The sequence below is a fragment of the Streptopelia decaocto genome (assembly GCF_964273445.1).
Source record: "Streptopelia decaocto genome assembly, chromosome: 2".
Taxonomy (NCBI): Eukaryota; Metazoa; Chordata; class Aves; order Columbiformes; family Columbidae; genus Streptopelia; species Streptopelia decaocto.
Genome location: NC_138655.1, coordinates 75315890 through 75339885, shown reverse-complemented (window position 1 = coordinate 75339885; position 23996 = coordinate 75315890). Strand labels below are relative to the sequence as shown.

General features: G+C 38.5%; 1 protein-coding gene across 9 annotated transcripts in view; it reads left to right on the top strand.

The window, feature by feature from the left end:
* SEMA5A (semaphorin 5A) overlaps positions 1–22496 on the top strand; it is a 328825-nt gene extending 306329 nt beyond the window's left edge. For 8 of the 9 annotated variants that reach the window (XM_082045292.1, XM_082045290.1, XM_082045296.1 and 5 more), the window contains 5 exons: positions 3773–3943; positions 10377–10532; positions 13435–13482; positions 15690–15904; positions 17302–22496. In XM_082045292.1, coding sequence (XP_081901418.1) covers positions 3773–3943; positions 10377–10532; positions 13435–13482; positions 15690–15904; positions 17302–17421 — 710 coding nt within the window. In that variant the 3' untranslated portion in view covers positions 17422–22496. The remainder of the gene's footprint in view (positions 1–3772; positions 3944–10376; positions 10533–13434; positions 13483–15689; positions 15905–17301) is intronic. The other variant, XM_082045298.1, reaches the window with a different exon arrangement.
* The last annotated feature ends 1500 nt before the right edge of the window (positions 22497–23996 follow it).

The window sequence follows — 23996 nt, the reverse complement described above, 5'->3', positions numbered from 1 at the left end:
GAGACCAGACAGTGTATAAAAGAGCCCGCAACCCTATCTGTGTTCATATGAAAGCACGTGAGGTCACGATGTCTGCCCACATGTCCACATCCTTGTAAAAGTGCATAGCAGGCTCTCCAGTTTACTTAATTGTCTCTTGGAAGTTCTCCAGTAGTATGGATGTTTTATCATGTCCCCAGGAGAACCCCTTTCTATGTATTGTTTCTCCCTAGAACATCTTCCCTATGATTTTTTTTTTTCATTATGGTGAAGAAATATTTATTAACCATGACAACAGCCAGTAAGCAAAAAGTTGTTTGCTTTACTATAAAGGAAAGAGCATTGTTTGAGAGCACCCTGCTAGCTGAAGGGTACCTTCTTCCAAAAGGGACCAATCTCAGTAATTATCAGAAAATGTAAAGAGTCTTTGTATCTTTCATTGTGGAACTGCTTTAACAATTTTCTTTTATCCAACAGCTCTACAGAACTCTTATGTAAAGAAACCATAGCGACTGCAACTTTCCTTACAGCTCTGTATTTTTCCTTCTATAAGAAGCAGAAATAACATTAAGGACTCCATGACAAAAGGGAAAAAAAAATAATAAAAAAACCCAGATGGTGCTGTGTTGCTAAGCAACTTAAAAGAAAGATGAAAGAAACCACAGAGCTCTATTTAGGACTTGTAAAAACTCAAGCAGTAAATACCCACTGCTTTGATCTTATTTAACCGTGATGATGCTTTATCATCCTTTGCTGCTGAGAAAGAAAACTTCTGGGGACAAATAAAGGAGGTAGTTATGATAATCCTTGAAAGGCCTAGAGATTTAGCATGGCAGTCTGTCAGTAAATAGTCACTAAGAAAAACAGTTACAATGTCCAGTTCAACCATGATCAAATCTAACGTTGTCTATTGTATTATGTCTGTCCTTTCCCATATTCCTGAGACCCACTTCTCCCTTGACATCTCAAGGCTTGTGGTATAGCCATGATCACTACAGTTGTGGGACATCCTGATATTCCTAGATGTCCCATCAGTCTCTGTGGTCTCAACCACCTATAGATAGATGGCAGATGGCAGTGTCCACTGAAGGCACATTTGTAATTCTCACTCTGATCCATTGAAAAGTAAGTAGAAAGTGTTGGGGGTCACTGTCTCCATTACAGTGAACAAGCCACAGGTAATGTTGGCAGACAATTTAACTACTGTCCAAGCAACTTCAGACTGTCATTCTGTTTCATGGAGGTCTATACACTGCAGCAGAAATGCCTCTGATTATTCATTTCAGCTAATCAAGGATCATTTTTAATCATAATTAAAAAAAAAATAAAAAAGAGAAGAAGAAAGGCAATATCTGGAAAGGTAAAACCTTAATACTGAATGAAATGAATAGCTTAGGTAACAGTTTCTGCTTTAACTTGACATCACTTAAAAAAAGAAAAAAAGGACAAGTTCAGAATAAAAGATACCATGTCTTGAAATTGTTATAAAATCACACAGTATATTTCACCTGCACTGAAGACAAATAACCTGTGGCTTTCTTAAATATGAGCTTGCATAATACTACATTAACAGAGTTATCTTGGGCAAAAAGACACATTTGTTTTCCAGTGACTATATGAATAAGAGAACAAGTCAAGCACTCTACTGAGATGCAGTATTTATTTATGATAGGTAGTATAACTCTTTCTTATGCATCTGTATAGCTAGATGATTTTGCTGATAAATATATCCTGGAAAAATATAGCAAACATTGATTTCCTTAATAATGGAAATAATTTATTTAGATTACATACTTGGAATATTGTACCAGATTCCATGAATCCTGTCTGTTCAGTCAGGCTGTTCAGAGGCCAGATATATTACCTGCAAATGTTTTTACAACTATTGTTAGTAAGGTAGTGCCAACTCCATGCTTTCTTGATTTGCAGGATAATAATGAAAACAATACAGAGAATAAAATGTTATATATTCAACAAATTCACTTGCAGATAATTTAATAGCCTTAGGTATGCACTAGTGAATTACCTGTGTGATTAGCAGATGAGAACCTGAGGGTATGTTGTGTCTGAAATTGCATTCAAAAAGGCACGTATAGATTTTAATATCACAATAACCAAATTCTCTTAGCTCATTTTCTCACTGTTGTAGCCTTTGCATAGAAATCATTCTACTCAACTCAGTGGGTGAATTTGTGATATGCAATGCTACCAAAATAAAATTATTATTTTTTGAATGTTCGACGTTTCCATCTAAGAGAGAATTTAAATACAAATATTGCACAGATATTTTCATTGAAAGTTATTTTTTTTTTTCTGATTTGGAACCTCCTTTTTTGGTAAGATATAATTATGGAATAGCATTTCAATAAACCAGGAGAAATTGGTTTACTCCTTGAAAATGCTGTTTGATTAATTGAACAGAAAGCATCAAAAAAGAGACATTGTGAAATGCTGGAGGAATATTTTGGAGGCTTCAGTGACAACCAATTGTTTCAACAAACCGTGAAGTAAAGTCTTAAAAGGAATGCCTTAAATGAGCACACTGTAAAAATTGTGTACAGAAAATGTGTATTCACCTTGAATTTTTGAAGGTAGGCAATAAAGAGTTACTGTCTTGTGTGGTAAAATGCCCACTACTGCTCTGAGTGATGGGAGAAAAAAAGGCAAAACTCCTCCTCAGTTTAGGGCCCTGTTGTATGACAAAACTTTACTGGCACATTGCCTTTATTATACTTATGGTCTCATCTATTAGTGTCAGTTGAATTACACACATTCTGTTTTTTTTAATCACTTGCAGACATGGTAAATCTCTTCCTTACTTAAGTATTGTATAGAGAGAGCAAATGATAACACTTTAAATAGAGGTTTGAAAATAAATTCTTTTTTTGTAGGATATGAAAATTTTGAAAGTTTAGGTTTTTGTTACTTCTCCCCTCCTACCCCCCCCCCCACCAAAAAAAAAAAAAAAAAAGAGAGAGAGAAATAGTGAGGTTCTTTACAGAGGCAATGCTGTCCCTGGGAGAAGTACATCTGGCTTTGTCTTATGGCTGCAATAGGAAGTCTTTGGCAGACGGATGGCAATACAGCCATAAATGCCAGAAATACATCCTGGAGCAGTAGCTTTAAGAACAGAGGCTGCAAAGGAACCTGTCCAGTGCAGGCAATGAGGTGAACTTTTGTCAGAAGCCTGTCTAGTGGCTATGTGGCGAAAGCCATCTGACAAAAGGTGCTCCCTTGAAATCTGGTTTGACATACTTGAACTGGTAAATACTAATGGGGGAAAAATACTCTTCAACAACCTGTGTTTGAAACTTTAAGTGGCAAGTCCTTTTTGTCATTCGTCTGTTGCTTTTTTGAACTACTGCCATCATTCTGCTGTTGACATCTATGCTGGACCTGCATTAAGATTGCAACATTATATTGGTCCATCAAACCTGACAACTGTGCTAGATCAATTGAAATGGGTTTTAAGGTTAAGGCAATCTCACCTGGGTTGCAAAACAAAGTCTGTTTTCCTCAGTGTCTCTCAGTATTATTGGACTAAGATTTATTTTATGAATAGAAATTTACTTCGAGCATATAACACTTCTGCTAAAAAGGCTTTGGTATTTTATTTCCTCACGAGTGAGAAAAGGAAAAAAAGAGTTTTGGCCTTAGAGCTTCAGTGGCACTTAAAAATGTCCAATAATTTCAGCAGGCCATGGATTAGATCCACAGAACATGAGAAAGATGGGTTGGATTATGTCACGTCACACATTAACTTGGAACAATATGATATATTTTGTCCTTTCAGTGGATGGAGGCTGGTCTTGCTGGTCATCTTGGTCAAAGTGCTCAGCAACTTGTGGAGGAGGCCATTACATGAGAACCCGCTCCTGTACAAACCCAGCACCAGCCTATGGAGGAGACATCTGCCTGGGACTGCACACCGAGGAAGCACTTTGCAACACACAGCCCTGTCCAGGTATGGGCAAAGCAGCCTGTGCAGCTCTGTTGTTTGTATGCCACAGAATAAAGCATTCACAGTTAGGTAACATAGTGCTGCTTGATCTTTTGTTCAGGAGCATTATTAAGTGCACAATCAGCTCTTATATGCTACAGTCTTAGTAAATCAAATAATAGCCAGATGTAGCCCACAGGACACCACCTCCCTCTTTAAATATTAAAATTTAAGTTACCAGGTTCCAGGTCTGGATAAACTAAAATTTGAAGTGGATCATGTAAACATGGGAGCTTTTAATAACAATATCACAAAGTGCATTTGTTATATAACTAAACATTCACAGCAAGCAAATTGCTGAGGTTAGCATTCAACAATGTGCTATCACAAGGTCCTTCACATAGACAAAAGTTTGCCCTGTTTTCATATGAAACACAGCAAACCTACTGGTCTTAGTAAAATACCTTCTTCAACTTTGGATGTTCAGCAGAGGCTTCATCTTTTTGAATGCCTATGGAGTACTTAGTAAATGAAATGTCTCAGCAGTCCTGTTAGTTGTATGATATTATGGAACATGACTTTTCCTGTAACTTTGACTCTGCCTTTTGACCATATTAAAGGAAACTAATTATTTTTTGTGAAATTTAAACGAGAAGCAGAGAATAAAACCACACACACACACACAAACCCAAAACCAAACCAACAAACAAAAAGTCAACCAAACAACAACAACAAAAAAGATAAAATAATTAGTGAAAAGCCAGTGGGAAAATTTTTCGTTCATTGCTGATCAAATCATTGCAGGTGACAGCAAAAAGAAAGCAGCAGCTCTGATGCTTCATTTTATTACTTGCTTCATTGAGGGCTCCTAGACTTCGTAGCAAAAGTTTTCTGTTCGCATGATCAGACTGTGCAAGTGAAGGCACAAGCCCCATGGGTTTGAATTTATGGATTGTATTACCTGTGCTGAACTACAGTTTAAGTTAATTTTCTTTACTGGGCACTGCATGTCTAGCAGCGTAATAGAAGTACCTACTTCATCCAAATTAAAGCAGAGGCAACATTCTGTACTGTGTTTTAAAAAACCCCAAGCATATAAATCAGTTGGTGATTTGATTTTTCAAGATAAATAGTGTATATTTGTGTGTAGCAGTTACATAGCTGCCTTGGGATCCTTAAGGCATCTTTAAAAGGTCAGAACCGGCACGTTCATTGTGCTGGTATTGTAGCTGTTTCTCTTGCTGCACCTTTATTTTCTACCATCATTTTTCTATAAAAGGACAGTTTGCAAACATTTATAAATAATCTCTTCATCTTTGACCTGCTTGTTACCCAGATTTTGAAGTAGGTGGGAGGTGAAGGAGGAGAAGGTTCATTTCATTTTGGTTCCAGAAAATGAAAACTTTTATAAAGCAATAAAATTTCAGAGGGTGACGTGTATTTCTCACATTCTGTGATATTTTATTAATATTTTGATCTCACTGAAAATTTGCCATAGGTTTTTGAAACAGCATATCATCAACTAGCTGTGAGAATGACCCTTGCCTCATGTTTAGAATGTAGATTTCAAAACTTTGGTTTACTGTTCTTATTTCACATTAGTATGGGACAAAGATAACTATAGTGCTACACATGTCAAGTTTGGGCATACTCCTGCATTCCTGCAGAGCCATTTTCGTGTGAGGATCATGTGGCCAGTGGTTCCTTCTTGTGCAGATCTGGAAGTACCATTGATGACATTTGCTGATTGAATGATATATTTAATATAGGAAGGGAAGAGTAATGACACTGACACTTGGAATCTAAGTACAACCAAGAAACACCAAAATGCATATGCAAAAATGGAAATTATTTATAATGTTTCTTAATTTGTGAAAAGAGTAAAGATTTCTTGGCATTTGAAATAGTACTTTTTATAGTACTTTTTTTTGATTGTTTTTTCTCCAAACAAAACCAGCAGAAAACTAAAATTTCTGGAATCCTGGTGCTAAGGACTTTTTGAGGATATAGAGGGTTAATGGCAAATCCAACTAAAAGTAGACAAGTATCCACTTAAAAGAAAGTAACAGATTTGTCTCCGCAAAATACATCTGTTCTTCTCATCTTTTATCTTGAAAGTTATATTACTGTGTTTGTGTTTTTTCTGTTAATTTCTCTACATGCAATCACATTAGTATGAATGGAAGTGCTTCACTATTGATCAGTAGTGGTTTATAGGCTACTTATCAGTAAGTATAATTGGTTGCAATGTTGTCTCTAATGTACTGAATAAAACAGTATTTTATGCCTAAAGTATTTCCTGCTCCTGTAAGAGGGGAAAATATATTCTGTCCTTGAATTGCTAACTCACACATGCAAATTATGGATGAAGCAGTTGAGCATTTAGAAATGATGGTGCAGTTCTGTGTGAAAGAAATTTATATTTTTACAGACTGGTGGCCTGATCTTTTTGAGGTGCATTCTTCACCAAGGGACCTTTCAGGAAGTACTTGGACTTAACCTGGCTTCAAAGGCCAGCCAAGACTCTGTAGGAAGAAAACATGGTATCTGAGTAAGCCTTGCTGTGTTAGAGGTGAAAAGCAGTTCCAGATTAAACACCGGTCCAGTCCACCCTTTCTTTCCCATCCTTACGACTTTTGCAAAGAACTGAGAAGCAAGTTGAGAGGAGCCTGCCTGAGGTTCAAGAGAGCCTCAAATACTTTTAAGATAAAGAAATTAAAGGGTTGAGGCAGGATAACTGGGTCTGTAGAAGTGCATGCAAGTTCAGCATCTCTGTGATGGCAGATGTAGTGTCTCCACAAAGGGCAGGTCTGCCAATTTGAAATGATACATGTCAGTCTTGTGTGCCTTTCTTCTCTGTCATTCTCTGAGCTCCCAACAGTGTCACTCCTCAGAACACAGGTTTGCTACCAGCATCCACCATTGCAGAGATGTCCATCCTTCCCACACTTGCACAGATGTCCCCTCTCTCCTCTGCTGTGGCTCTGTGTGCCAGATGGAGCTGATCAGCATGGCGCCAGACCCACTGACTACCTGCGCTATAGTGGCTGGGCATCACCACGGGACTCCAAGATGGGAAGAAGATGGCCTGTGTTGTGTATGTGGGAAAGTCCCAGTGGACATAGTGTCTTTTACAGGACCCCCTGATCAAAACACTTTGACAGAATACCCATGCCTAAAGCGCAGGCCAGAACAGTAGCCTTGTCTAGTCACTGGTATGTAGCCTAGCATGATCATACAGAATCACAGAATCGACTGGGTTGGAAAAGACCTCAGAGATCATCGAGTCCAACCCTTGGTCCAACTCTAGTCCGTTTACTAGCTCATGGCACTAAGTGCCATGTCCAATCTCAGTTTAAAAACCTCCAGGGACGGCGAGTCCACCACCTCCCTGGGCAGGCCATTCCAATGCCTGACCACTCTCTCTGTAAAGAATTTCTTTCTAATATCCAGCCTAAATTTCCCCTGGCAGAGTTTAAGCCCATGCCCCCTTGTCCTATTGCTAACTGCCTGGGAGAAGAGACCAATCCCCACCTGGCTATAACTTCCCTTCAGGTAGTTATAGAGAGTGATGAGGTCACCTCTAAGCCTCCTCTTCTCTAGACTAAACAACCCCAGCTCCCTCAGCCTCTCCCCATAGGTCTTATGTTCAAGTCCCTTCACCAGTCGTGTTGCTCTTCTCTGGACCCGCTCCAGCACTTCAATGTCTTTCCTGAACTGAGGGGCCCAGAACTGAACACAATACTCCAGGTGTGGCCTCACCAATGCAGAGTACAGGGGAAGGATCACTTCCCTTGTCCTGCTGACCACGCTATTTTTGATACAGGACAGGATACCGTTGGCCTTCTTGGCCACCTGGGCACACTGATGGCTCATGTTGAGCTTCCTGTCAATTAGTACCCCCAGGTCCCTTTCTGCCTGACTGCTCTCCAGCCACTCTGCGCCCAGCCTGTAGCGCTGCAGGGGGTTGTTGTGACCAAAGTGCAGCACCCGGCACTTGGCCTTATTGAACTTCATCCCATTGGAATCAGCCCATTTTTCCAATCTATCCAGATCCCTCTGCAGAGCCCTCCTGCCTTCCAGCAGGTCGACACTCCCTCCCAACTTGGTGTCATCAGCAATTTGCTGATGATGGTCTCAATCCCTCATCTAAATCGTCAATAAAGATGTTAAACAGGACTGGACCCAACACTGACCCCTGGGGGACACCACTAGTGACTGGCCGCCAGCTAGTCATGTACATGTACTCCAAGGTTCCTGTTTTATCACGAGATGTAGCCCCATCAGCAAGGAACCTGGTGGGCCAAAAGCACGTTGGACAAGGTGAGGCTGCAGAGTACCTCAGCCAACAAGCTGCATTTAAGATGCTCACAAGCATTTTGGCAGCTGCTGCATATGTCCAAATTATACCAGGATTGGGCAGGAGTATTGGCTTTGGCTTAAGCATGCTCTCTGCCACTGATGAGAATTGTGCCAAGATTTGTAATGAGTAACATTCCTTTAAACTTGAATGAGCAGGGCTTTATTGTTACTAATTATTCAAGGTAAGGATCCATGTACTTTACTTAAGTCTAGCAGCTGACACTGCAGGTGACAACAGCAGCTCCTGGCTTTGCCACACTATTTAAACAGGATGAAACCTCCTCCATTTGTTTGACTCCTACCTCAGCTCTCCTACCCCCCAGAATTAGGATCCAACTACATTATATCATTTGCCTCCATGCTCTTACTACCCACTCCCAGGACCTCTCCTAGGAAACAAGAGCTGAAGGACAGAACTGTGTATTCTTGTTCCTTACAATAAAAAGATCCTACTGTTTGACATCACCTGCTTCTGTCAAGGTATTTGTTCTCTTACTCAAAGGAGGCCCCATCCAGACAGTTGCTAATTGTTCCTAAATATCAATATCCAGGTTCTTACCTGAGCTGCTGAGTAAATCTATTTTATGAACAACTCCACAAATGATGGCATTCATGTAAACAACAGGCTGCTAGGACTGATTGCTGCTGTCTCTAACCAGCACTCTCCTACTGTCTTGGAGAGGTTTCAGGACCACTGCTTGAGATCTTCTGTGCTAAAGTTATGTCCACCTTCTCCATCCATTTCTTTTTAGCATGCTATTGGTTAGGAGTTGAATGTACAACACTGTCATGGAAAGCATCTATTACTTGACATTTTTCAAAACTGCAATCTCAAGTATTCCTACTGGAATCTGTTAAATTTTAGATGATGAAGAGTTTTAACCTTTTCCTCTATGGTCTAGGGGAAAGTAATGAGTAAATGCAAACCTTGTATGCTGGATTTATGCAATGTATTGAAAGGGGCCCAAAACAGAGCAAGACTTCCCTGACTTTTCATCTGATTCACAAAAAGTGTACAAAGCCTTCATGAATTTTTCAAATTATTCACAAATTATCATGTTCTTCAATCTAACTTGAAACAAAACTATATTACTATATACTTTTTTTTTTATTTGAAGCAAAATAAAATTTCTGAATTTGCTTCATAGTGACATAAAATCAATTAAAATTTTGAAGTAGAAACAAACTGAGTTTGGCTTACTAGGACTATTTAATGCATATGAAAACCATAAAACATATCTCAGTGAGAAAGCCAACAGATGAAATAAAAATGTTTAACTCAGCTCTGTCTTCTACTATACATGCCAAACTCAGAAGAGTCCTATGAAGGCAAGACTTGTGCTTGAATTATAAGAAAGCTGAGCTCAGTAAACTCACTGCACCTCATGGGAATGAGATCAATTCACTTCATTTAAGGGAAGTATTCTGAGATCACACAGGCATGAAATAAAAATCTCTTAATCAAAACTACCTAGGCAGAGGAAGAAATATAGAGAAACAATAGAAGCTGTTAATGAACTGAATGGAGAAGAGAAGGAGAAAATACTCAATGAAAAGAGGAGAAAATACTCCTCTATCTACAGCAAAGAAATGGATATGAAATAACAAAAGCTAAAAAAAAAAAAAAAATCTGCAAGACATTACTAATTTTGTGGTTACATAAACATGCTGTTTCAGACCTGGAATACATATTCTTATATCTCTCATTGCTACTTCTCAGATTAAAAAAAAAAAAAGACTGTATTATTGTCCCCTCTAATGACCTAGACTGGAATTAACTCCACAGCAATCACCCTTTCAGTCACCACTGCAGGATCCCTCCCACTTCTCACTTCCACACACAAAGGCCGTGGCAGAAGCCAAAGCCATAATACATCTGTGACAAATTTACCATCTGACTCTAAATTTCAGAGACTTTTGCCAAAGGGAAACTGCCTTTGTTTTACTGTAAGGAAAGACCTCTCCCCTGCTAGTTGGTGGTAGCTGGGGATGAGGCCTTCTGTCATAATTGAGAAATATAGGTTATTTCTCCCTCGGTGTACTTGAAGCATTTGTTTACAGTGTCTGCATGTGTGTCCCTCTCTGCTTGTTGCAGACAGCTGGTCCGAGTGGTCTGAGTGGTCCGAGTGCGACTCATCTGGCTTCCAGTTCCGTGCCCGTCAGTGCATCATTTTGTTTCCCGTAGGCAGCCAGTGTACGGGCAACACCACGGAGAGCCGAGCCTGTGCTTTGGACTCCAACTTTATCCCAGGTGAGATCAGCCTGCTCCTTGGAGGATTAGTGAAATCCCTCAACGTTTCAGGAGTGAGGGGTAGTACTGTCCCAGACGGCTGCACAGAGCTGAGAGCTGGAACACAACTTGCATTTTGTCAGCCAAAGTGTGTTGGTCTACTGTGTAGAGTCAATGCTGCTAGATCTGGTGTCTTCATGAAAATGTGCCTCATGGCACCAAGTGCTATGGAGCTGTCCTGACTGTCACTGTTAGGGACTTTGGTTAATCACTGTCACAGCATTCTTCAGGTTCCTCCCATCCTACTTAGGAGCACAGCTAGGAGAAATAGTTAGCTTTTTCCTTTAAGTGTTTTTGGGACTTTGAGGTTACTAGAGAAACATTCCTCTAGGTCTTGTGGTTTGCAAATACAAAAGTGAGTGTTGTGTGGTAGTTAATCTGGAAATCATTTATCAGATTGCCTTAAATTAATAAGTGCTTGAAAGATAAATACTATTAACTGTATCTCATGTGCTTATCTCCCACATGACTGCTAAGTACCTGATGGATAATCACGTCATATATCATTCTATAGCATTTGTCGAAACTCATGACTGTACTTTATTTTTTTTAAAATCACAGCAGCCATCTAAATCCACACAACAGCATGGGTGGCCACACTGCATTGCTGTTAACAAGTCATCTTTTTGTCCGTGTACATTGAAAAGAAGGCTAGCAGTCTATTCACAGACAGAGAAATTTACATTTTAACATATCATTTGAGATGTAATTGTGTTTACTCAGTGCAGCAACCTTCTTTTTTATTGTGACTATGTTAGTGCAATATAACAAAGAAATCAATGAATTTAAAAACTGTTTTCATGGATGGTACATAATGCTTTAACTCCCAAATACTATTTTTTCCTCCAAAACCAATCTGAAAAATATCTGTGTGAAAGCAAAAACTCCCACATTGTATTTTCCCCTTTTTCCTCAGGCTTTTGAAGCAGCTCTGCTAATATTCACATTCTGTGAATCACCCTGCTTAATCCAATATATCTTTACAAGTTATTTTGGAAAGGAGACATTTTCAGACTCTGAAATGAGACACCTTTCTCTCACCCTCCTGGTTTGTTTGCCACTCCTCAGATCACCCATATCCCAGCAGGTGACATGCCGAATACGCTCACCTTAGGCAAACTAGCTTACTTTCTTGGGATGCTCAGCTTGTTTTTGCTCCTCCAGGTCCTCTGACTCAGAGTTCACTCCTTCTCTCCCTCCCTCCCTCTCTCTCTCCTTCTCTTTCTATTTCACCTCCCTCCTCTCCTCATCTAGTGTGCTGGTGTGTCCACCCTCATGTTCTCTGCTCCCCCTCCTGCTTATCTTTGCTCTGTTCCTCTGCAGAACTTAGTATATAGAGTGATTCTGACAGAGTGCAAAAATGACTCCTCATCGTTGCTGCTGCTGTGCTTCCAGAGTTAGTCCTTACCAACTTCACCTTGCAGAGCTTTATGATTTTCTGGTACATTTTTTTTTTCTTCTTTTTGTTTGGATTGTGAATTAACAGTCTCAGACGGACAAAGTCTGTTCTCAGTCTTTACCTCTCTGTGGGAGTGATGTTCCATCAGGTCTGATCATTTCTCATTTTGAAAATGGTATTGATTTAGCATGTGAAGAAAGGTAAAAAATTGTCATCCCTTTAGCAGTAGCAGCATGTGGATCATCTTTTGGTGGTGAAGAGACTGTTATTCCTCATACAGAATCTACTGCATACCTATGGCCATCATTGCTGTCTTTCTCCGGTCTGTTATCAGTTCTACTAGAGATGTCCTCCGGTAGAAAACTAGAGCTGCACACAGTGTTCAGGGAGTAGACAATACATGGATTTGTAAAGTGCCATAATGCTGATATCCTGCCTTGTTAACTATTGCTTTCTCGGTAGTTCTTCACATTCGTTTGCCTCTTTGATTAACTTGTGAGCATTAAACTGGTATTTTCATGGGACAATTTGTCATAAAACCCCAGTAACACTCATGAGTAGTAATGGTCACCTCACAGCCCACTATTTTATATGTGACACTAGGGATTGCTTTCCACTGTATGTATTACTTTATACTGATCCACATTCTGTTTCATTTGTTATTTTACTGCCTAGTTTTGTAGGGTCTTCTGCAGGTCTCCACATTTCCATGCTTTTCCATGCTACCTTATCTTCGTATCATCAGCAAACTTCAAACTCACATTTGCCTCCTGCTTTTGTAGCTCTGCTGAGAAGCCTAGGCCCCTGCAAAAGGGGAAACCTTTCTCCGTTGGAGGAACTGAGCTCATAGTATTACCCTGTTTTCTCTTTTTCCCCTCATCTCATGTATTGCTTGGAAAGCCTTTGACATGTAACTTAAAAGCTCCTTCAAAATCCAGGTAGACTGTGTCAGTTACCCCACCCATATCCACACGATCACTGACCCTTTCAGAGAGGTTAAAGAGATTTGTAAGACAGGACGTTGCTTCACAGAAGCCATGGTCCTGAAGTAAAGTGTAGGAAAACTTGACTGCTAACAGATTTTTTTTAATATTTATTCAAAATTTTTCCAAGGTCAAAGTGGTAAGGATACTGGCTGGAATTATATTTTATTGGTTTACGATTGAAACCCATGAAATTGGCAGTCATCTTTTCTGAAGATTGGTAAATTCCCTCGTTTCACATTAGCACTAGACATGACTTCTAGAAGTAATGAGCCCATTTGAACACAAGATAATTAAAGTCTCATTAATTTTACTATTCAGAAAAACAGCACTTTCTCAACATGTTTAAACTCCACAAAGAATGTTTTCCTGTGCACATAATATAGTAGAATACATTTTTAAATTCTCACTGTGTTAATCAAACTAGCGGTTCGTAATATTTTTTTTCTCCTTGGCATAAGTGGTTTGTTTATTTTTCTAGAAATATCAGTGGCAAGATCCAGCAGCATAGAAGAAAAACGATGTGGCGGTAAGCTTTTCAGCTCTAGATGTGTATTAAATGCTGAAATATTGATTCCGCATTTTTTCCTCTTGTTTCACCTTTTGCACTCTCTTATTTTTATTCCTCCTTCCAAATGCTGCATTCTCATTATTTACACTTGTGCAGAAAAAAGAGATGTAGTTACTACAGGATTTCTCATTAAATATCCATCTGCCATTACTGACCTTTGAGACAAGAACTTGTATTACTGGATGTTTGTATTTTCTTCTTTTTCAGTATGGCAGTCACCTTTGTCTCAAAAAGACATTCCCATTATATGCTAGTTATCAGTAGGCCAAAATTTTTAAAGTTGCTCCACCTTTTTCAGGATAATTTCACAAACCTTTTTTGGGACTTCAAATGAACAGCAGAAAGCCACCCTGCTAACCCATTTAATAGTTCAGACTACATCTGGGACTCCGTTTCTGCTTCACTGCCAAAGAAGAAACTAGAAAGTGAAACAAAGAAGTTCCATTCCAGAGAGTTCTGATGCTAGCAAAATAAATCTTGAAAGTGAAAACTGTTAAAAACACCAAACAATAAGAAGAAGAAAAAAGGAAAAATGACCATTTTTGTGCTAAGTTATCGTGCTTAGTCTGTGTCGTCATGGTAATAGCTCTGACTGGTTCTAGTGTTCTTCCATGCACAGATAAACTGGATTTTTGACCTAATAAGGAAACACAAGAGTTATACAGGGGTACTAGTGTGTGTGGTAACTTGCTCTGGTAGCCAGGGTAATACAATTTGATTTTTTTCTAACTATCAGTGGTACATTGAAAACATTTGGCTAAGTTCTGCAACACTGAGAAACCTTCACGGAAGTGCAGAAGGATATTTCAGTGATAATTTATCTATTAGGATGTAGTCAACCTAGTCACCTAAATATCAGTTTGTGTTTCTAAATACCCAGTAGTCATGTACAGAACCTACCTTAGGCATTTGCTAAAATGAGACTCATGTGCTGGCCCATTTTTTCTGTGTTACAGTGAAAAAGGTCTAACATATGTTGTTCAGACTGGTGCCAGTTTTTCAGTTTAAAATATTTGATTTGTGCATATAGGCAACCACAAACAAATTTTCGGTAGTGTTAAGATGAAATTTTCAATATGAGCTTCTCACTGATACCTCTTTATTAATCTAAAATCACAGCTCCAGTTTGAAATAACAATGAAAAGCTGTGTAATTTGTTTATTTTCAGCTAGTCCTACTGGTGCCACATTTGAGCTGATATCTCTGTTCAATAATGTCAGGGCATGATTGTGCTTTAGATTCCTTTTCTACAGTTTCATGCAGCAATGAGTTTCCTCTCAGTTTTAATCCTTGCATAGGTGGAGAGAGTTTCCCATCGTTGATCCCATAGTATCTTTGAAGGGCAGAGCAGACAGGAGAGTGCTGAGTTCTGAGTTGTTGACTGCACTCTGGCTGCTATGGTTAAAAGCACAGCGAGTTTCAAGGGGTCTCTCTCCTTCCCATTTTCCCCTAAAACGCTACCGTTTCTCCTGCCTCCCTCATCTTACATATAGGAAGAATTCTGAAGGCTGTATAAGGGGTCAAACTGGCCATATATCAAATATACAGAAACAGTGAGACCCAGCAAAAATCAAAGTATGCGATGGAAAAAACATATGCCACTGCTTCTGGGACATGCACCAAATAAAGGGAAAATGGAAAACTTTTCAGGGAAAGCAGGATTGTGATTAGAAGGTATCAGTATTTTGTTAGTTCTGCCACAAGTCACTTTGTGTAAGAGAAAGAACTAGAAGAAGAGCAGAGGAGGTGATACTGTATTTCACTGAAAAAAAAGCTAGATGTGTACATTATATACACAATTTACATATAACAAGGCTTTAGTATACAGTCTGAAGAAAGATACTTTGCAGACTATCAAAACATACAAAATTCAATTAATTCATCCGTTATTTGTGTTCTGAACTTGTTTAAGAATCTTTCAAAAATCTCAGTCTTATTACTTACAGAGATCTATGGGTATCTAAAATTCTTACAATGATCCCTTCAGAGAAGTACAATGTGTTTGCTACTGTAGGGATAAACCATTGCAGTTGAGATTATTCTGGGAAACACATGAAATTTCCCTTATCCTTATTTGAATCAAGCACTCATCTACATTTCTCCCCAAACTTAAGCTTCAATTGCTCCTTCCTTAAAAATAAGATTGTCATCTTCTCTCCACTCAGCAGAATTCAACATGTTTCACATGATCGCAGTGGGATTAAGTAGCTCAATTCTTGGTTGCCTTCTTACCCTGCTTGTTTACACTTATTGCCAACGATATCAGCAACAGTCCCACGACGCAACTGTCATCCATCCAGTGTCACCAGCTCCTCTCAATACCAGCATTACCAACCATATCAACAAACTGGACAAATATGATTCCGTAGAAGCCATCAAGGTGAGAAGTGGGTTGGGATCTCTGGAATGCACAACACATATGGTCCTAGACCAGTTCTGTTGTGTTAAAAGAATGCTACTTGTTAGTTTTCTGCAATGGTATTTGGACTCAAATTATGCTGATTTTTAATAACAAAACTAGAAGCATTGTAATTACAGATCCTTTCCTTTGTCATTCCCTATTGCACAGGAAGTGAGATTTTGTGTGTATGTATAGTTTGTACAGCAGCAGCCTTTCCTGGAAAAATGCAGACCACTCAAGTTTTCTGTTTGGTTGGTTTGTTTTGTTTTTCCATAATGGTGTTCCCTAATGGCTTGTTCAAGAAATAAACAGGACCATTAACAATCATCATGACATATATTGAAGATAATGCTTTGACTCCAACGATATGGTGTCGAGGGCACCGTTCATCTTCCTGCACTATGTCTTTATACAGGAGATGTATCTGGTGAATATATTCTGGATCAGACTCTCAGATACTGTTCACACCCAAAATCTTCTGTAAATGAGCAGTACAGATTTACATTAGTTGAGAGTCAGGCATGATATCTACATTGTATGATCATTGTTCCCAAACAGCTATTTTCTTTTTATGACCTTTTAGAATAGCTCTGCTTTTCAGATGCACTGAATTAAGGAAGGATGAGCATTCTGAAAATACCTAGCTTTGTCTATTCCTTAAACAGTTTATTCCTGCAGCTGCAAAGTTTTTTATAAATGAGGCTTTTTCTGAAATCCTACCTGGATAATCTAGTTTTAATTTCTGCATTTTTCTTGCTGATTAAAAAGATTTTAAAGAATTTCATTAAAAATGGCAAGAAAAGTCTGGACTTTGTAAACAGTGTTGGAATATATACCTAATTTAAAGCTTTTGCAAATTCCACTAATCATCTCTCTGGATAGCTACAAAACCAAAAAATAAATTCAAAAATTCATACTCTGAGAATCCATATAACTTTAAAAAAAAACAGGATTTACACTCTTAAGACTTTCAGACGTTTCTCCTACATATTGCATTTGAAAATCAAGGAATTAATGCAGTAAAGAGAAAATAATTCTTATTCAGTAAAAAAAAAAAAAAAAAAAAAAAAAAAAGTAATGAGTGAATAATTCTAATTAGAATTGACTATGTATGATTAAAAAGTATTTTTAGCCATAAAATTAGTTTTATAATATTGGGGGAAAAGTGCCTGTCTTTATTGAGCAGAATTGCTTTTTTGTAGGAATGTTATTATGTAAGCAGATACATGCAAATGCAGGTATTTCTCAATGTATTTTTGACTGACTTACTATACACAGATATTTGCCACAAAAATTGCCTTGGTGAAAGAGCACTTAGTGGCTGCCTTTCTTCTGTCCTTCCCATTTTCTTATCTCTCTTTTTTTTCCTCCCCCAGGCATTTAACAAAAATAACCTGATTCTGGAGGAGAGAAACAAATACTTCAATCCACATCTTACTGCAAAGACTTATTCTAATACCTATTTTACAGATTTCAATAATTATGATGAGTACTAATGGGCTTGTGTACTTTCTGGCCTCCTGTAACTCCCCAGTCCCCAAGGCCTGTGCTACTTGACTGCTCATGTGATTGAGGCTTCAGAGGTGAAGTTCAGAGACATTTCAAGCACGATCCAAGCCATCAATGTCCCATTGCTGCCAAAAGCCCAAAACACCTGTTTGTGACATGATGTTTTCTTTGCAGAGTGCAAGGTTGGCCTCAGTGTTGGGTGCAGCTGTAGCCCCCTCAGTGTTGCTGGACCACTCATGAAGATTGTATCACTTCACTGTTTCATGAACTTCCATTCAGATTTCTCTAGCAAGTGACTAAGTAATTCCTGAGCTTTAAAAAAATAACAACAGTGATACCCCTTAAATCTACATCAGGAGTACAAATCTAATTTTCTTTTAAGGAATTGTCTTTTATTTCCATGAGGTTTGAAAAGGGAGCTCTGCTGCTTGCCACAGAGCCCTCTGTGCGCTCTCCTGAAACTCACACCACCAAAAAGATCTTGCAGGGTGCTGGGAACGACGACAAGCGACATGGTGGTTTAGTGATGCAGTGCAGCAGCTCTGGGTCCTGCAGGACTGATCTTCCTGGGCTGTAAATCACTCCAGCTGCAGTTCAGCTGCTCAGAGCACAGAGATGAAGGCCATGCAAGGGATACAATCTTGTAATTAACCTAGAAAGCTGCAGGGTCAGTGGCTTGTAGTTGAGAGCCAAGCCCACTCACATAAAGGCTTTACCTAATTCCGTTCAGTTTTTGGAAGAGTGTGGAAGGGCATGTCCCTCAGGGAGGAGAGCAGATAGAAGAGACAGACTGGAAGATTTTTCTCTGTGTCATTAGTAAACCAGCCTCACTGCAGCATGTGGGTTTGCACAAGTTGTGGCACCCAGAGGCTTCCTCTCCCTGGTGCGTGCGTACAGGAACCCGCTCGTCTCTTTGCTGCAGCACTTGCTGTCAGGCTGATCACAAAAAGATGTGACTGCACCGCATTTTGTGTGCCATCTCAGGCTCTCGGGAGTACCTAGGTGTAATCATAGATCTGCTTTTCTCTTTCCGGCTTCTACTTCATATGCACGTGTCTGACAAAAAAAAGCTGGCTCAGAAAATGCAGATGTATTTGCAAAGTGTTGTCTCATCTTGCTGCTGTGTCTGACCCACGCTAGTCAGCCCCTAGGGGAACATTCTTTTGGTGTTTTAAGTGATTATCTTGTTGGACTTCATTGATGTAAATATTTAAAGTACTGTTTAAGTTATCAGTTTTAATTCTTTTTGTAGTGGCAGGTGAGGACACAAAAATTTTTTATACCATTTTTCTTTGTTCTGTCTTCACCCACATTCATGACACTGTTATTTTTGTATCTGAAATTCCAGATGTATAACTAAAAAGAAAATGGCAGGATTTGGGCCAGATTTTCCAGAGTACTTAGTAGTAAGACATCATTCACTATTCTCAGAAGCTTGTGAAAAGAAATGAAAAATGAATATGAAGATTAAAGAACTGGACTTTTGTATTTTTGAGAATATTAGATGCGAAGATCATCATACCAGAATACCAGGAAGGTATGAAAGGAGAAGCAGAGTGGAAATGTTTCAATTCTGCAGTTAGAGCCCTTGATCATTAGATTACACTATGATAGGCAAATAGAGAAAAATGTACAGATTATGAGTCACAAATATGTGCAAAAATGCAAAAAGTGCCAAGAAACATTGATCACGTGAGACTGCATTTGAGCACTGCTTTGGTGGTCCAGCCACTTACATAGCAAGAATAAACACTGTATGTAATGGCAGCAATGAGCAACATTTTTGAATGGGGACAGATCTGAATGTAGCACTATGCTTCCTATCTCTGTTCTGCAGTAAAATGAAAAAATACAAAGCAACTGGTCTTTGAAAACCTGTGCAGTAAAATGAACACACATTTACCATCTATAAAAATAATTAAGATCAGCTGCCTATTTTTTCCATCTGAATAGTTCTCCCTGTTACTAAGTCAAAAGAAAGCATCCCACCCTCACAGCAGTTCACCTCCAGAAGGTATAATAATACTGATTCTTCGTAATTTGTGATTTTTTTTACTGTACATTAGATTGGGTTTTCCAGGAAGAAACTAGCTAATTGCCCTTGGGTAAGAGAAGTTTTCTCTGCAAGAAAATTCAGTGACAAAGATAGAGTAGGGAAGAGCTCTCCAAATCATAACCAGTTCCATATCTGAATCACTCTGTTCATGCCAAAAGATAAAATTTTACATGTAAATAAAGAAAATAAAATCTATATTGCTGCCACTGCCAAGAAAAAGCAGCATACACACATATGCACAACACTGTTCCTCTCTGACCCTAAGAGCACATTAGTCTGACTTACAGATTTTATATTTAGACTATTAGTTATGAGACAATATCTTAAAAATATTTGAACTATGTATTTTAATTTTAAGCTTTTTAATTAAAATTATCTGAAATTAGCCTTTTTTTTTTTTAACTCTTCAGTAGTCTGAGGCACACCTATCTTTACAGTGATCTCTTTTCCATTCTTTTCATGGGTAGATACATATGTTAGATATGCGTTAGATATGCCATAATGATACCCTAGGTTAAGTCTGCATGATCATAGGTAGAAGTACGTTTAGCACGTGCTCAGTCTGCTCCTGCTTCTGTCTCCCAAAGGAGTATTTCAGGTGTTCCAGATCTTCGAGCAGCTCCCATGTGATGCCGTTTAAACACCATGCCAACTTGTCAGAAAAGTATTTCTATTTAACATCTTTTTTTCCTTTTTCTTTTTGTTTTGGTCATTCAGCTTCCTAATTTACATTGTTCTAAATCGCAGGCAGAGGTATATTCAAACTTCTGTCTAAAACAGTAGGGAAAACATGGAAATTTCACAGCACTTCAATGAGAAAAAATTGATGGCAAAATCTCCTTGTCAAGCTATATTCTGAGACAATAGGTTTTACAACCATTAGATATTTGTGTCTTAGGTGATTTTAGAGGAGCACAGATGGAATGACTTTATCAGTATTTTCACCTTCTGAGTTCTACACAGCTGGCCAGGTAGATTAGTACAGCCTTTCTTAATACAAGGTGCAAAGCAAAGTGCAGTCTTTATTAATTTTCAATGTACTTTATTTCACATTCTTTTTTCTAAAATAGGCCACACAACTTTTGATGAAAAGCAGATTTTTCCATGAAACTTCTTATTTGTATTTTGCCAAAATTGTAACAAATGTGGACATTTGCCTGCAAATCTTGTTTGAGCTGATGGAGTTCTCAAATTTGTGCAAGGGTAGAATATAGTTCTTACAGCATTTTTCTATTCTTGGAAATGGAAGATCAACTCTCTTGCTCATTAAATGCCCTTTATATTTTTTCTTGGATAAAGTGATCTTTCCTGGATAAATAATTGTATTAATATTACCTCTGATGCCAACAGTTAATATTACTAAACCACTTTTTGCACTGATTGTGTAAATTTAAACATGTTTCTCTATTTTGAATGCAACATTTGAGCAGATAGATCAAAATTCTCTGTTTCTGTGTAGATCTGCTACACAGAATGAGGAGGAAGCAGGATTGCCAGTCAGATTCTGCACAGCATACTTTCATTGGGTAACTCAAAGTAGAATTTTGCTTGAGTACACATTTTGGGCTTATTTTTGTGTCTGATATGTAGCATATGTTCTTCAGTTGCTTAGAAAATGGACTCCTGTGCTTGCAGTTTTACCTTGTACTTTGATTTGAGTCTGATGACCTTTATGGTAATTTGAAGTTACTTTATGTGGGCGCTTTTCCAGCCATTTGCAGTCACCTGCTGTTGGAGCAGTGTGGTTTGGCTAAAACTAATCAAGAGATTTTTGACTAGGATTAGGATTTTCATAAGAGAGTGAGAGAAAGAATGGGGCTTAAATGGCTTTGATTTCCAGGCTATTAAGCAGCACTGATTAAAGTCTCAGATGGGTGTAGGACACTGTGCATTTAGTTAGCTCTACCACAACTCCACAGTAATCTCTGGGAAAATACCGCATCGATGTACAAGTCAAGAGCTACCCAAGCACTTATATTAAGTGAAGAATGTTCTCAGAGCATGAGATCGTATGGCTGTTCAAACTAGAAAAGAAAGTAAGAGATCACAGTTGAAACCAAAATGCTAATGGGAATAAATGCTTCAGTATTTTTTTCCTCATAATTATACAAGGTATTTCAAAAAGATGGACCCAACATATTGCAGTTACGTGAAAATTTACAAACAGTTTTCTGAGTTATCAAGTTTTGGTAACTTTTTATAAATGCCCTGTTTTCCCCCCACCTGCTGCACAGACTGTAAGAGTTTCGTTCATGGGCGGTTTGTGATTGCAGAGATATAGTGATTTCAAATTGGGTCCATATTTTTGAAACATCATGTAGAATAAATATATTCACTTCTTTAAATGTGGGACCAGTTTTATTAAAATCAGTGCAACATAAGCACATTCCTAAGTCAATTGTATGCATAGTGGCTTTGCTGTACGAGATCAATTCTGTAAACTGTTTGGTCCAAGCTTGTCTTGCTCTGCTTGAGACATCTGACCAATTTCTGATTGTAGCTGCCACCAGCAACCTCTGTATCTTGTCTGGGAGAACATCCTTAGACAGACAGAGTTACATCCTGGTGAGAGCTTGTGTCTCTTCACCAACACTATAGTGAGCCTAGAGAGTTACACTTCTAACTTTCCCTGTCATTTGGATGCCTAAATTTAGACTGGTGAAAGCTAGGCTCTTGAGTATGATTTTACTCATTACATAAGTAACCAAAGTGAGTTCAGTGTTTTGGATGTAACACTTATTTTAATGTGTTTGCAGGATTGAGTCCAAAATATATTGCTTCCGCACAAATCCATGCACAGTACAAGATGACTTCAATAGTAAGAAAACAATTCATTTAAAATTGTTCACAAGCAAATCTGCATCTTGATATCAGGGAATAGATATGTGTTCATTGTGTGGGGTATTTGAATTCATTCCTTTCTTTGCTAAATAAATGACTGATAAAACAAGATACTGCTTGACTTCATTTAAATGCCATTCTTTCAAATAAAGAAGGGTTCTGGGATCTGTGAATGCTTTCCCTTTCTGTCTTTCTTCACTTCTCCACAGAAATGAATCTGTGTGCAGCTGAAATGGCCTTTAGTGAGACTGTTCTGTGTAATTGAATGACTGCTTTGCGTTGTGTTGCCATGTGACAACATTTTCTAACTGGGATTGTACAAAAAGGGAAATGTGCTAACCTGGGAGCTTTGGTGAAGATTTCAACCCCAGCAGTAGCAAGGGTAGTCAGAAGTGGAATCAGAAATGCAGAAGAATGTGACTGAACGCTTGGCAAACTCATCAGTAAACTTTCACGGAAACTTAAGAGGCTTTTTGGGAACTGCCAAGGGTGAGGCTGTTGGGACTGTAACGTCCCAAGTAGTCAAGCCAACTATAATAGTTGCTCATGCAAAGAGCAGACTCGTTGCAACAGGTATCTGTGCAAAACTGTGGCTGTTACTCAGAGTCAGGGAAGAAATGAACTGGTGACTCTCTCAGCACCAAGTTAACCAGAAGGAAGCAAAATGCTTTCCTGAGCAAAAAGTACCTTTGTACTGGTGGATTTTTGGCAGTATCTGTGTTGGCAGGAAGGACATGGCAACAGGAGAAAAGTAGCCAGGAGTGAACTCAGGGATTTTGGATTAGCTTCAGGCTGGTCCCACAGGCTGAACATCCATTACCAGTTAGAGTGTACTCCTTTAGTTTCCTTCATTCATTAAAAAATAAACAAACAAAAACCAAAACAACAAAAAAAAAACAAACAAAAAAAGAAAAAACAAAACAAAACCAAAAAAAAAGTAAAAAGAAAACACCCAGATGGAATGGAATGGAATGGAATGGAATGGTATGGATAAACCTTTTTCCAGTTGGCTCTTTGGATCCAGGTTGGATACTTTTTCAAATACTTACCCATTGACTCTTCTGCTTGTGCTAAAGTGATTGCGGCTCGACCTAGATGAGAATCTACCAATTTGAAGGAATAATTTTATACCAGTACAGAAGCCTGCTGAAAATTTGTGTTGTAAAACTGATATCAAAGGCTGTACAAAAAGTGTTACTGATACTGAGTCCAGTTTATTTTAATTGCTCTTAAACTGAATGCACTATAGTCATTCCTCAACTGAAGTGAACATTTGAGCAGAGATAGTAGTCTCATAAAATCATTTCAGAAAAAAAGAAATCAGTCAGTGTAGCTTTCAGCATTCTCACATCGAATCCTAGAGTCTGAGAATGCAGAAAGAAGACGTTATTTGTGCTTTTTTTTTCCTAAAGGATTTATCCACAAACCTCATCCAACAATAGCTTCGGATTTTAAAATACTATGGAAGATAATTAACAGTAATACGGTATGCATTTCAGGATTCAGCAACCATATTTGCTCATCAGTAAGCCCATGGTTTTGGATTAATTCTCCCTTTTGTTAGCTATGGCAGTAGGCATCATTGACTGAAAGTGAAATAAATATGAAATTTCAAATAAATGGGACATTTAAGGTTCTGACTTTTAAATAAAGCTTTGAACCCAG